The sequence below is a fragment of the Haliotis rubra genome, unplaced genomic scaffold, assembly GCF_003918875.1.
Source record: "Haliotis rubra isolate DU_JTF1 unplaced genomic scaffold, ASM391887v1 Scf1052, whole genome shotgun sequence".
In the NCBI taxonomy this organism is placed as follows: Eukaryota; Metazoa; Mollusca; class Gastropoda; order Lepetellida; family Haliotidae; genus Haliotis; species Haliotis rubra.
Genome location: NW_025764951.1, coordinates 30,298 through 46,593, shown reverse-complemented (window position 1 = coordinate 46,593; position 16,296 = coordinate 30,298). Strand labels below are relative to the sequence as shown.

Here is a 16,296-nt window from a genome sequence, read left to right as displayed (position 1 = left end):
AATAGAAATTTGTCGGTGTAGTCTGTCAGGAGCGCTTGTGGTCGGTGTGGTTGACAGAGTATCTGTCAGGAGAGCAGGAAGTCGGCGGTGTAGTTGATAGAGCGTCTGTCAGGAGAGCACGTGGTCATTGTGGTTGACAGAGCGTCTGTCAGGAGAGCCTGTGGTCGGTGTATAGGTGAAAAGAATGTCTGCGAGAAGAGAAGGTCGGTTGTACAGTTGATAGCGTCTGTCTGGAGAGCAAAATGTCGATGGTTCAGAGGCCAAGAGAGAAGAGGATTGTCGTTTCAATACGTTTAAAGATAATACTTGTGGCTTCCTTCCTTGACCAGTAATCGGTTAAAGGACTGACTGGCTCAGGACTAGTCTGCTGTGTCAATCTGTGTCTTGCAACCTCAGTAGGTCGGCACTATACACCCGACGGCAGCCCTGATCAAGACATGTTCCCTCATGACACAGGTCGTTGGCCAAGTGACACTTGACATATGACACAGGTCGTTGGCCAAGAGATACTTAACATATGACACAGCTCGTTGGGCAACAGACACATGACATATACCACAGGTCGTTGGCCAACAGACACATGACATATGACACAGGTCTTTGGCCAAAAGAAACTTAATATGTGACACAGGTCGGTGGCCCGCAGACACATTACCTCTGACACAGGTCGTTGGACAAAAGACACTTGATGTGTGACACAGGTCGGTGGCCCGCGGACACTTGACACAGTTCGTTGGCCAACAGACACATGATATATGACACAGGTCGTTGGCCAACAGACACTTGGCATATGACACAGTTCGTTGGCCAACACACACTTGACATATAACACAGGTCGTTTGCCAACAGACACATGACATATGACACAGGTCGTTGGCCAACAGACACATTACACATGACACAGGATGTTGGCCTAAAGACACTTGCTATGTGATACAGGTCGGTGGCCCGCAGACACATGACACAGTTCATTGGCCAACAGACACATGACACATGACACAGGTCGTTGGTCAAAAGACACATTACATATGACACAGTTCGTTGCCCAACAGACACATATTACACAGGTCGTTGGCCAACAGACACTTGACATTTGACACAGGTCGTTGGCGAACAGACACATGACATATGACACAGGTCGTTGGCCAACAGACACATTACATATGACACAGGTTGTTGGTTAACAGACAGATTACATATGACACAGGTCGGTGGCCAACAGACATATAACATATGACACAGTTCGTTGGCCAAAAGACACATTACATATGACACAGGTCGTTGGCCAACAGACACATTACATATGACACAGGTTGTTGGTTAACAGACAGATTACATATGACACAGGTCGGTGGCCAACAGACATATAACATATGACACAGTTCGTTGGCCAAAAGACACATTACATATGACACAGGTCGTTGGCTTACATACACATGACATATGACACAGGTCGGTGGCCAACAGACACATGACACATGACACAGGTCGTTGGCCAAAAGACACATTACATATGACACAGGTTGGAGGCCAACAGACACATGACATATGACACAGTTCGTTGCCCAACAGGCACATATTACACAGGTCGTTGGCCAACAGACAAATGACATATGACACAGGTCGTTGGCTAACAGACACTTGACATATGACACAGGTCGTTAATCAACAGACACATGACATTTGACACAGGTCGTTGGCCAACAGACACATTACATATGACTCAGGTCGTTGGTTAAAAGACACTTCACATATGACACAGGTCGTTGGCCAACAGACACATGACATATGACACAGGTCGGTGGCCAACAGACATATGACATATGACACAGTTCGTTGGCCAACAGACATATGACATATGACACAGGTCGTTGGCCAACAGACACTTGACATATGGCACAGGTCGGTAGCCAAGAGACACATGACATAAGACACAGGTCGGTGGCCAACAGACACATGACATATGACACAGGTCGTTGGCCAACAGACACATTACATATGACACAGGTTGTTGGTTAACAGACAGATTACATATGACACAGGTCGGTGGCCAACAGACATATAACATATGACACAGTTCGTTGGCCAAAAGACACATTACATATGACACAGGTCGTTGGCCAACAGACACATTACATATGACACAGGTTGTTGGTTAACAGACAGATTACATATGACACAGGTCGTTGGCCAACAGACATATAACATATGACACAGTTCGTTGGCCAAAAGACACATTACATATGACACAGGTCGTTGGCTTACATACACATGACATATGACACAGGTCGGTGGCCAACAGACACATGACACATGACACAGGTCGTTGGCCAAAAGACACACTACATATGACACAGGTTGGAGGCCAACAGACACATGACATATGACACAGTTCGTTGCCCAACAGGCACATATTACACAGGTCGTTGGCCAACAGACAAATGACATATGACACAGGTCGTTGGCTAACAGACACTTGACATATGACACAGGTCGTTAATCAACAGACACATGACATTTGACACAGGTCGTTGGCCAACAGACACATTACATATGACTCAGGTCGTTGGTTAAAAGACACTTCACATATGACACAGGTCGTTGGCCAACAGACACATGACATATGACACAGGTCGGTGGCCAACAGACATATGACATATGACACAGTTCGTTGGCCAACAGACATATGACATATGACACAGGTCGTTGGCCAACAGACACTTGACATATGGCACAGGTCGGTAGCCAAGAGACACATGACATAAGACACAGGTCGGTGGCCAACAGACACATGACATATGACACATATCGTTGGCCAACAGACACTTGACATATAGCACAGGTCGTTGGGCAACATACACATGACATATGACACAGGTCGTTGGCCAACAGACACATTACATATGACATAGGTCGTTGGCCAACAGACACATTACATATGGCACAGTTCGTTTGCCCAAAGACACTTGACATATGACACAGGTCTTTGGCCAACAGACACATTACATATGACACAGGTCGGAGGCCAACAGACACATTACATATGACACAGTTCGTTGGCCAACAGACACTTGATATGCGACACAGGTCGGTGGCCCACAGACACATGACACAGTTCGCTGACCAACAGACACATTACACATGACACAGGTCCTTGGCCAACAGACACATTACATACGACACAGGTCGTTGGCCAACAGACACATTACATATGACACAGGTCGTTCACCAAAAGACACTTGATATGTGACACAGGTCGGTGGCCCGCAGACACATGACACAGTTCGTTGGCCATCAGACAAATGACATATGACACAGGTCGTTGGCCAACAGATACATTACATATGACACAGGTCGTTGGCCAACAGACACATGACATAAGACACTAGTCGTTTGCCAAAAGACACTTGATATGTGACACAGGTCGGTGGCCCGCAGACACATGACACAGTTCGTTGGCCATCAGACAAATGACATATGACACAGGTCGTTGGCCAACAGATACATTACATATGACACAGGTCGTTGGCCAACAGACACATGACATAAGACACTAGTCGTTTGCCAAAAGACACTTGATATGTGACACAGGTCGGTGGCCTGCAGACACATGACATGCTAATTATAGACTAGTTGTGGCTGGTTTGGTTTGTTCAACGCTATTCTCATTGACCTGCGCAATAGGGACACCTATCGGAGGATCGAAGAACAATCGGATATCAAAACATGGGAAATACAATAAGGGGACACATTCAAACTGATGTTTTTTGTCCTTGAATACTTGTAAGGATGAGGGGCCCAAATCACATTTTACATAGGAAATTATGCACTGCGTCATATCCTTTCAAAGAATTCAGGTAAACGAAGAGAATGATAACTGTTTGCCTTGTAATACATGCAGAAATACACGTTGTGTGCTTTTCCTCGTAAATTAGACCGGAAAGACAAAATACTGATTATATTATCATCAAGCTCCAGACCATGTTTGGGAATATGATTATACTCTTAGTAAGAAGAAGAGGGGCGAGAGAGGGAGAGATTTGTTAAAATCATTCTCTTCTGCCAAAATCAATTCTCTGTTGTCTGTGTTTTCGTCACTTAGAATAAACATCTTCTTATCTTTAAATTTAATCCAATAACATTCAAATTCTTATCTCTTTTCTCTGCAAACCGTGAAACCCAGCTTCCAAATTAGGTGACCCAGAACTATCTTTAAATGGCACTCCAATCAAAGTTGTCAAGGAGGCCAAATTATTGGGTCTAATTTTTGACTCCACTTTAACTTTTTTGCCGCATATCAAATGCCTAAAAATTAAATGCCTGAAGGCACTCGATTTACTGGAAGATGTTTCTAACTCAAATTGTGGAGGAGATCAAGCTACTCTCCTACACCTATACAAATCACTTGTCCGCTCGAAGCTTGATTATGGCACCTTCGTATATGATGGAGTCGGTAAAAGCAACCTAAAACTACTAGTAGTATATACAGTAGCGGTACGAGATCAAGTCCAACAAAAGCCCCTGTAAAGCTTCATTCACGAAATAAAGCTTTTGTCAGGCCCTTATCTCTCCCCACTATTGTATATACGAGTTTGGAACCCCCAGTTAACTTCCTGGTCACTATGTCCGCGAACCGACACTTTCCTGATCACATGGCACTATTGTGATTGCCCTATGTCATGTTGATAGGAAACAGTTGGTGATAGAATACTATTGGGATTACTTGATAAGGTAAGTGTTAAATATTTTGCTTGGGTGGCAACATTGTGCCGTATGGTATGACCAATAATTCCTCTCTGACGAAACCTCTCCCTGGCCCATCTTTCAAGTAGTACCAGTTTGGCTCTGTTTCTCCATCCCACGCGATGGTGCAGCCGACTCAGCCACCACTGATTTCAGTTTGATAGCGTCGGCTGGTTTCTTGCCGATGAGACGGGTGGTTTCGTGGTTGATAGCCGACACCACCTGAGGTAGACGCGCTACCCATCCTGTCTATCGTTTTTCTGGGTTGACCATCTCTCTCACATACTGGTGCCCGAATAAGCGCTCGGCCAAAGTCCGATTGAATCTCTCGACTATGGCTTGGCTGCGATGGGCTCCGACCTCGCCACGCCTGACCTTGGTATCTTGTTTGGCTAGCAGTTGTGACACAGCACCCATGAACTCCCGCCCGGGGTCGACTTGCAGCTCTGTGGGCCATGTCAGCGGACTGCGTTTGTATATGCGTTCGAAATCCGAGGGCTACTTGGGCCACATCCTTCGCAGTCAAGGGTTCGGCTTCCTTGTAGCGGCTGGCAACGTCAACGACGGTTAGGGCATACTTGCACCTCCTGTCATGGGGTAGAAAGAGGAGGTCGGCCTGGAGGGCGCTATTGGGTACGATAATGCCGAACCTTCTTCGAGGTACGTAGCATGGTGCCGGAAAATAGATCTGCCACAGGGCTTGTTTTTTCAAGCCAAGCTTTGGCCTCGTCCGGGGATACTCGCGCCATTTTGGCCAGCTTATGTACGGCGCTAGCTCCTTTCCAGTACCCAAGCAGGCTGTAGTAAATAGCCTCAAACTTTCTTTGGTTCCGTGACATCGTATATATACACCTATGTTCTTGGTTTAATTTTCTCATGCCCGTACGAGTACATGTTGATCCTGTCGATGGCTATCCAACGCTTCGTGTCCATCGGCAATAGGGACGTCTTGTTTATAGTCAGTCCGTATATCCTGTGCCCGTCGCTTCTAAGCGTGTTCATTTGATGTCTGAAGGTGCGGGTCTTGAACAGTGCTTCCTTGAATCTGGCGTGTTTGATGAGTTGTTTCACCACGTACTTCTTGACACCTTTCGCCTTTCAGATCTCACCATTGTCAGCCTTCATGATGGAGTACATCTTGGGTCTGAAGTCAATGCACCCGGCTATGGGCGTGCCGGCACACTCGTCCTTCATCTTGCCGAGCACTTATATATTTACCGTGCTGTGAATGGCATGGTCCTTGGGGTAGTTGCTGGTGTCGTACAAATCGAGGCAATTCTTCATGTCCTCGTACACGTCCTCGTTTCGAATCTCCATCAGCAGGGAATCAGAGTCAGTGTACACCACTTCACACCTGTCGCCGTACTGCTTCTTGAGCTCGTATAGTAAAAGTCGTACTTCAAGTGTTTGGATAAATCGAGGATGCTCATCCCCAAGTAAACAGGCCGGTTGAATTTGATGTGGCTTTTCTTCATGTGTAGGGCCACCAGGTCGTCGGTGAATATCTTGCTACGGTTGAATGCCGGGCTGGCTATCAGTTTCCTGAGCTTGTCTTCCTCTTTTCGACCAAACCAGCTTCACGGTCACGCGTTTCCTCAGGTTCTCCATCGTCTTACCGAACACCGAGTTGTTCATGAGCTTGTAGAGGTTTTTCTCAAAGTCACAGCACGGCCCACACGTACGTTCGAATCGAATCGTTCAAGCTTTCGATACCGGCACGAATGAATCCTCTCGACGTGTCCAGCATGAACTTTTTCCAGTCATCCGCGGGCCCCTGCTCGAACCTCCAGACTCGGTAATCCTTGCTGCCATCGAAAGCCATGTAACGGTCATCCCACTCGTTTGTTGTGATGTGATGATACGATTTGTACCCCCATTCTTTCATCTTTTCGCTGGCTTCCACGAGGGGCATATTGGAAACGATGGGGATGTCCAACCCATGGTTCGGGCCCGGCAAACGCCAATCCGTCTTCGGGGTCTAGCTTGAATTCGTTCCAAACACGTTCGTAGGCCCGTCTATCTTACGGGTTGTTTACTGCGTCCCATGCTTTGTCCTGTATATCTCTTTGAGGATACGTCTGACCTGGTAGTACACGTGAAACGTGAACACAGACCTACCCAGCGGACCCCCCAAGTGTCGCTCAATGGCAAGCCACACCCCATTGTAGCGCACCACACGGCGAAGTTGAGTTGATTCTGCCAGTACTGCTTAGGGGTGTTGAATCACGCATGGAGTACTTTGGCGTTAGTCACCGAAAGCTTATACCTATCAAACACATTTATAAACTGGGCTCCGAAATACAACCCGGCCGCGACCACGATCTTCATGTGCGACAAATCTATGTCCAGTTTAGGGTAAAACACTCCCAGTTTGTACATTTTTAAAGTATTATATAATGGGTATATATACTCTAACATGTACGTAACACTTCCAGGAATAACGAGCGGCGAGTCCGTTCAGCTGATGTACGCGATCGATAACACGTCGGGCCAAATCGAAGTCGCACTCTGCGATATCACCTACCTACCACGATTGACTAACATCAACGCCAGCAACAACAAGCTGTTTGTCAGTGGCGTCCGCAACCAGATAACTGACGGCTACTGCAGCGTATGCTCGCTAAGTGACGAGGTCTTCAAACCCTTGGGAGCCGAACTCAAGATGAACAACTCAAACGGCACAGTGGTGTTAACCAACAACGGAATAAACCCCTTGAGGCTCGGCCGACCATTGGCGAGGACACTCGGTATGTCGCCGGACGAGATAAATCCCACAACTAACGTCACAGACACGAAGTTACCCGACCTAGTACCGTACCGAGAGCTGTGCATTCATCTCCGTCAGATGAGCACAACGGACAACATTCAAGGTGGCCACCCTTCCATGATACTGAGAGCCATACCGGTGAAAATGGAGAAGTACAACGACGGCAGGACCGAGTCGTTTTCACCGCAGCAGTACAAGAGGTTAACACGTTGCACTATCCCAGAGTTGATAATATCGGTGTTAGATATAAAGCATAATCCTGTGAATATAGTACACCTAAGCATAACGCTGCACATAAAATGACTAGTGCACAAGGACACGGAATGAGGTTGAAAAAATGCATCAATGTGGGGATCTCCGACCTCGGGGACACACGCAGATTCGACAACCCCGGAGTAGATGGTAAACTATACGCCTTGCAGCTTAAAAACAGTATTTTCTTCATCGGTAGAACCCTAGGTGATATAGTAGATATCTCAGGAGCGGCCCTCAACACTCGGCTCGACCTAGTCTGCATCGGTGATAATAGATGGTCGGTATATCCATCATTCAGAGGCAAACTGTTTGACTTAGAAGATGTTGAGAGCACGACCGTCGCCTGAAACAAGCCATATACCCTCGTCTTCACTGACGACGACAAGTGGGTGTTGTTGGCCTCTCGAGTGTTTGTCAACATTAGTCTCGGCTCCCCCTACGTGTTCACGGAGAACAAAGACAACTACCTAAACAAAGTCGTGAACAACGGAACCCTGCTTGTGGCTTCCGTCCCGGCGCAGAGACGTAGCGTAATCATCAGTCCACTCCCTAGTATGGCAGTCCACATGCTGTCGAGCAAGCCCGGGATGCAAAACGTGGCATAGCAGGTGGTGTCTGAATTCGAAGGTGTGGTCAACATCCTGGAGAGTCTACCAGCGAACTCCACGCTGGTCATCCAAGTCTACCTAGGGCAACCACAGCGCGAAGTCGAAGTCGTGAAGGGGATCAAACTCCGGTGGGGAAAACAACACTACTATGACGTTTGCACTGTTTACGTGCGGGTGGGTGTCGACTCCCACACCAATCTGCAGAGGGTCACCGTGACCGTGGAAGACACGATATCCCTCACCAAGATCTTCCTACCCGACAACATACACTTCATGGGGGTGAAGTGCACCCCTGAGAAATTATCAGAAAAACAATTGGAAACTATCTCGTAATAGTATTATAGCAATGTCCAATCATCATCGGCCCAACGCCACGCTTAACGATCTAGGAGACACGGAGGGATTCGGTCTGCCTGGCGAGGAAGACACCTTGTACGTCCTACACTTGAAAAACGGTGTGTACATACGGTGGCATCTGGCTGAATGGTTGATCAACGTGACCCTCACCACACCTTACATCTCTTTAAACGAACGTAGACATGTCACCAGAATTAGGAACAATGGCTTCGTCCTCACGTCTTTCATTCCAAGTTATGAAAGGGTGATAGTTTCCAAAATACCAGGTCACCCGGGCAACATGTTAGTTTCATTCGGGAAGTCAGAGTTAAGGGCCGACTCACCCAAGGCCATATCAAGTTTTACGACTACGGCACCAGGCTCCACACTCATCATAGAAGTCGCTCTTGGGGGCGCTGTTAAGGATTCAGGCCTGCAACTTTTACATGGGGTGAAAGTACATTGGGACAACACAGTACTACGAATCCCCCTGCATTGCCGTATCGTCATACAATTGGGGGACCACCCACTGAGATTACTGGACCCCTCAATAGAACTCCTTTTCGCAGTCGTGGAATAGTATAGACCAGAAGTTACCTATTGATCCTTCACGTATCTTCCTATACGAGAATCTAAGCATTATAAGCCTCAAGTATCGCATATTAAATGAAGCCAAATTAGAAAATATCTTATAAGATATATTATATGCACACAGGATGGGTCTGTACCCAGTCGTAGAGGAAGTAGCGAAGACACTGGAAACCGTAGACGGGTTCCCCTTGAGACAGTTATGTGATGTAAAACACCAACTAGAACAAGACCGCGACACACGGAAAGCACTATGTAAAAAGTACCATAGAGCTTTCAATATCGTGGACGGGGCTGATACTGTCCTTACCAAAACCAGCATGGGACTAGGGGTGGCAGGTGTTGGGTTGTTAGCCACCATCGTGGCCGCACCTATAGTGCTAGGCATTGAAATAACAGCTGGGGTTGTACGGGTGGCAGGGTTTGTGTTTAAGTTTGCATCCCGCAGACTGCATTGTAAAGCGTTGAAACACGACGAGATCAGGGTTCTAGCCAAAGCAAAGCTGAACATGGTAAGTGAGCGTATTTCCACAGCACTCACTGACAGTAAGATCTCAGAGGAGGAATTTCTCTGAACTCGACAAGTACAGTAAGATGAAACAAAGAAATCCGGTCCAAGTCTCGTAAGTCTGCTATCAGCGAAGACGAGAAAAAAAAGTACATAGAACAAGGGGTACGAAAAGCCCAGCAAGCCTTCATTACGAACACCAAAGAGATCATAGGCGATTCACATTAAACTGTTTCAATGAGGTCAACACGACATAGGGCGATCACATGATCAGGAAAGTGTCGGTTCACGGTCATAGTGACCAGGAAGTTAACTGGGGGTTCCAAACTGGTATATACAATAGCGGGGAGAGATAAGGGCCTGACAAAAGCTTTATGTCATGAATGAAGCTCTACAGAGGCTTTTGTTGGACTTGATCTCGTACCGCTACTGTATATAATACTCTACTTGATTCTTTCCACCACCAAGTCCAATGACTTTGTCTTGGGTCCTTTAGAACCTCTCCTATTGATAGTCTCTATGTTGAGGCTGATGAGCCATCCCTTAACCAACGTCGTTTCAAATTATCATTACAGTATATAACAAAATTCTATTCCAATCCTGCATTTAACTGTGTCTTTAATCCTCTTTATGAGGATTTGTACAACAAAAAGCCTTCTCTTGTTCCGCCTCTTGGTTTAAGAATTAAACCATTCATTTCTCCTGCCGGCATTGAGCTGGTAAATATATCTCCTTCTCGTCTTCTTTCTTCTCCTCCTTGGCAGTTGGTTAGGCCACAAGTTGACCTAACATTAAGCACTTTTAAAACATCAGAAACTAATGACTTACAATATAGACAAGAATTTAGTCAATTAAGAAGTAAATATAATACATGCTAATCCTTATTTACAGATGGTCCAAGGGTAGTGGCGCGGTGGCTTGTGCCACTGTCATTGGATCCAGGACAATATCTTGTCGACTACCAAATAACAGCTCTATTTTCACAGCAGAACCTAATGCTATATTAACAGCTCTTAAATATATTAATAAACACCGTAAATATAAACAATACATAATCTTATCCGATTCTCTTTCGTGCCTTCAGGCTATCTAAAATCTCTCTTGTAAACATCCACTTTTAATTGAGATTATCGAACTTAATAATGATCTAGCTACTGGCCAATGCGACATCGTCTTTTGTTGGTTCCCCAGCCGTGTTGGTATTTCTGGGAATACAGTGGCCGATCTTGCTGCTAAGGCAGCACTCAATAAATCTGTGACACCACTTCTTATTCCATACTCTGATTATAAAGCTGTTATCAGATCTTATATCCGTGATCTAATGCAAAAGAAGCGGGACACCCAAGTGGGTATAAATAATTACATGCAATACAACCTTATCAGAGGGGTACACAAAGTCCGCAGTCGAGACTACCAGTTGTCCGACTTCCATTTTTGTGGAAGCCGCGGTGGCTGAGCGGTCTAGGCGTCTGACTTTGTGTGCTGGCGGTTAGGTGCCTGACTCTGAGGGTGTGGGTTCGAATCCCGGATAATCAAAGCACCGCAACCATTACGCACGTTCTGACGGTCCCTTCCGTCATATTATGACCGTCACCGGACATAAGTCTGAATCTACCCTAAAAACATATACTGGCTACACTGATGAAAAAGCCAAGAAGAAAATGTCAGCAACCATAGCTGAGAAAACCTGTGATGCTGTACCGCCAGCTGAAGACATCAAGAACTGTCTGAATGATGTTGACTTTGACAGACTTTTGCAAACAATTGATGTTCATGAAACTACTGACTCTGCACTTAGGCCTAATGTGCAGGTGCAGAGCAGCATGGTAAATAACTGCTTGACCCGAATGCCCCGGACCTGTAATGCACAGCTGCAATGTTACCATTAACTACAATTTCTACCAACACCAGTATAAGCAGCTTTGTTTTAAGAGCTCCTGTGACGGATATTGTACCATGAATGTTTATGTAAGGGCGTCAAGCTATGACGTCATCCTATTGTATACATGCCACAGAATTGTTGACATAACGTTATTGGTTTGCAATGAAAATAAAATTACCTTTCTTTACTAAATGGACATGTTTTGGTTTTTAGAAGCTTTTTCGGTAATTACATAATAAAACAATCATGGACTGGTGAATTCGGTCAATACCTGTTATTATGGACCAGCGAAAGCAATATTGAACGAGGACGCTTATCGCGGGTCCATAAAAACAGGTATTGACCTCATCACCAGTCAATAACTGTATCATGTGGCTATTGACCTCATCACCAGTCTATAATTGTATAATGTGGCTATTGTCCTCATGACCAGTCTATAACTGTATAATGTGGCTATACAACTGTTCCCGACACACAAAGGGTATTCAGCCAGTGCGATGGCTTTGATGGATGTGTCCCATTCACCCCTTTCCGTAACCTACAAGATGACTCGTCCCCCTCTCGATGCTTGTTATATGCGAAAATACGACAAAAGGTGCTTTGATAAAGATAATCCCGAGTACTTAAATCGTTTATGGAATCATGTGATTGTTAAACACATTCTAAAGCTTATATATCATCATACTGAAACTACGAAGATCCTTTGTAACAGAATTGTTTTGTGTAGCCTTTAGTAAGGATAATGCCATGGATGGTGAGAAATTCAAATGCACGCACATGGGTTTGAGCGTATTTCTGACGTAACAAATGTTATATTTGGGATTACACTTTCTTAGTGAGGTACATATTCTTGCAGTTTTGTTGGGTTAAGTCCCATCCGGGATTCGAACCCACACCCTCAGAGTCAGGGACCTAATTGCCAGTTACAGAAGTAACACGTTTAAAAGATTGGAATTCGGAGGACTTGGCGTGATAGATGTAGATGAATATTTTCTGGAATTAAGCCTGTCTTACCTGAAACACAATGTTGTGCAATGTTAAAAACTTAAAACCTCTGCGATGAGATTTTCTATAAAAAGATCTATTCAGATTAGGTGCAAATGTACGTAAGTATAGTCACCGCAATAAGTCTTTCTGGCAGGGTACCTGTGAGGTTTGGGGCTACATATATGAAACAGAAAAATAGTTAAACTCAAAATATCATCCACACGTTCAAAAAACAGTCAGGCTCAAAAAACAGTTAACAAAAACGACTGGCAACGACAAGAAAAACTTTCTGAATATCTTTCTGTCTTTGGTATGAACTTATCTATCACAGCTATCATATCAGTATAACCATGACAGTATATAACCTGAGAACAGGTTTCACTATATACAGGTATACTGTGTGTTCCTTTGTCTGGACCATGAACCTGTTCTCTTGCTGGAATCAAAACAATACCAAAATATAGACTGTATGTTGCACAAAAGGGTTCATTTAGCTTTTGACTGAGTACGAAGGTCGGGACTAATAGACTGGAAGTGCATATAACTTTCAAATTTCAATTGCATACTTTCTTGCTTTATCTGTTAAACTGTACTGCATAAACTGCTTGAGAAATTCTTTCAAAATGGAAAGATCAGACCCATGTGGAATGTACTGTAGCTTGATCAAGTCCTCAGTCATAGTGTAGTAAGTGTAGTTTACTTTCAGAACGGTGAGCAATGGAAGGAACTCCCGACTCGCGTGAACAGCACATGACCAGATGGCTTACTAAGGAAGCAGCTGAAGTACTGAGAAAGGATGAACAAGGGAGACAACCCACTTCTTTCTCAGCCATACAGCACATCTACAGTGAGCATTTCATTCATTCAAGTCATGCATGCAGTTAGATAAGCAGGAGTATTACCAAATGAAATAATTGGTTTCAATTTATGTTTATGGTTCCTTGACCGGATGGGTATGACGTGAATATTGAGACCAGAGGTTATCTTGTTCTGTTGCAGGTGGCCCAGTGTCTCAGGTGGACTTGACCAATGCTTCCAATGTCTCCGTCTCCGTTGGGGAGCAAGGAACTAAAGGATGTCTGTCCCAAGGTGAGATGCTGCACAAGCATACTGATAATTTGATAAAGAGGACAATGGCGACAATCGCATCTCTTGAGTGCTGTTTTTGATCCCTTATGGAGCTGCTCAAACGTGTTATCCTGAAAATGAAAAGAGGGCATGGTAATAAGGAAGAAGGGGATTCGTTCTCAGGTTTTATCTCAGAAATAATTGTTCAGACATAATGGATGTTCCGAACAATGAACAGTTGATCTAAAACATTTACAGTATTTTCATTATGGAGCAGTTAAGATAAATGCGTGTAAGTCGATACTTTCATCCTCTGTGGTGAGCTTAAAGATGGAAATTGTTACGTTTACGTGTATGCTTGTATGAATTGACAGCATCAGATCCAAACACCAACCGCATTAACTGTCACCCAATTGTAGTTTCCTTTCCCCACAGAACGTTTCTGTCAGAAGATGGAACTCCTAAAGAAGTATTTTGTGGACATACATGCCCTCCAGACAGCCAAACAACTCCTTGAGAAGCATGGTCATGTCAGCATCTGTGGAGCCCCGGGAGATGGGAAGACCAGCATTGCTCTGATGATCTGTGAGGCATATCAGCAACAGGGATATGAAACAGTCTTTGTGGAAAACATTGAACACTTTGATGTTGATACAGTTTCTAAACGTCAATCACACATGTTGGTTGTTTTTGATGATATATTTGGCTGTGTTACTTTCATTTCAAATCTGGAAAAACTGCATAAATTGTTTAGTGCTTTGGTTGATGATCGTGCTAAAACAGCTGCAGATATAGAGGTTTCAAAGAAGAAGAAGAAGAAGAAGAAGAAGGGTGAACAATCAAAACAGGAAGACAAATCTAATGAAGAAATTCCTGTCTACAGACTGAAGCTTGTGTTCACATCCAGGACATACAACTGGAAGGAAGGATGTTCCAGGCTACATCAGTACAAGGTGAATCTGCTTACAACAGAAGCTGTTCTTGATATGGCTAAAGATTGTCTCACGATAGAAGAAAAGAAACGTATGTTATGTTCCTACAAGTCCAAACACCCTGCATGCGATATCTCTGAAAAAGATATTTGTATCATCGCAGATTTAAAACACAACATGTTTGGATTTCCTCTTATCGGCAGACTGTTTTTCACCAATCCTGTCTTCCAGATGCACAACCTGGAATTCTTCAACCATCCACTGACCTACCTGAGAGGCGACCTTGACACCATTGTCCGGGAGGAAAGCAATAGATCGGCAGCAATCATCATCCTCATCCTGTCTGATGGGAAACTGAATCTTGTTTCTTTGCAGTCACGGAAAGCTGGACATGTAATGTTTGACGCTGTGAAGGAAGTTGTTCCTTGTTGTACAAGGACAGGCATTGCCAATGAGATCCACAACTTTACTGGGATCTACTGTACAGTCGAGGATCACATGGCATCTTTCTCCCACCCCTCCATATCCGATGCTGCAGCCTGTGCTGTAGGACGTCTCAATATCGTGTTGCTGCTGGAACACTGCTCACTGAAATTCCTGTATGAAAGAGTGAGATTGGATAAGAGTTCTGAGTCAACAGGCATGGACGATGTCACAAACATGATCTCCATCACTCCCCAACTACACCCAACAGTAGTGAACAGATTGGTGGAAGGTATCCGACAAGGATGCTTCATTTGGACAGTAAAACACTTAGTTCTCCGTGATGAAAGCATTGCTTCTCTGCTTTGGACAGAGATCAATGATAACATAGCTGAGACTGTCCTACGAAGGGATGTGGACACTGATGAAAACTTTTTGTATTTGGCTTCCCTCTCTGACAGTTACTTACTATTCTCCAAGTCTTTAGAAGTTGCTGTAAGACTAGGTAACAGATCACATGATCTGTATGCATGTGTGGTAGCCTGTGTTACCCACGACAAACTGGAACACCTGGAACACCTCGTTACAGTGATGGGTAAACATGGAGGATTTAATGTTGAATATACCATCGATGGGACAACCCTCCTGCTCATGGCTGCAAAGTCACCAAAATCCAAGGCGTTCAGCTTTTTCATACAGAAAGGTGCTGATATTCAAGTGAGGGACTGGAAAGGAAACACCTGTTTGCATTATGCCTGTAAATCAGGAAACATGGCATTGGCAACGAAGGTGGTGGAAACATGCCCTGCATTGATTAATGTGACGAATCATGAGAATTTAACGCCTGCAATGATTTGTGCAAAAACAGCTCAGCTTAATATTCTGAAGTTCCTCAAAGAAAAAGGAGCCGATTTAACATGTACACGCGGGAAAGACTGTTTACATTTGTCAAGTGAAATTGGCAGTCTGTCAACTGTGAACTTCTTAATTTCATTGAAAATATATAATGTATGCAAGGAGGAGAGCGAATTGAAGAAAACACCAGCTATGTTTGCCGCGGAAGGCGGACACTATGATGTTTATCATCTCCTTGTATCTGAAGGGCGCTGATCTGACCCTCACTGACAGATTCAACACTGACTGTCTGATGTTGGCATGTAAAAGAGGTAACATATCTATTGTGAAACACATCCTATCAA

At 44.7% G+C, this 16,296-nt stretch overlaps 1 protein-coding gene across 4 annotated transcripts in view; it reads left to right on the top strand.

The window, feature by feature from the left end:
• Positions 1–16,296, top strand: part of LOC124276596 — a 210,787-nt gene extending 194,491 nt beyond the window's left edge. For 3 of the 4 annotated variants that reach the window (XM_046712259.1, XM_046712244.1, XM_046712250.1), the window contains exons 2-4: positions 13,381–13,521; positions 13,674–13,763; positions 14,178–16,296. In XM_046712259.1, coding sequence (XP_046568215.1) covers positions 13,392–13,521; positions 13,674–13,763; positions 14,178–16,207 — 2,250 coding nt within the window. In that variant the 5' untranslated portion in view covers positions 13,381–13,391 and the 3' untranslated portion in view covers positions 16,208–16,296. The remainder of the gene's footprint in view (positions 1–13,380; positions 13,522–13,673; positions 13,764–14,177) is intronic. The other variant, XM_046712267.1, reaches the window with a different exon arrangement.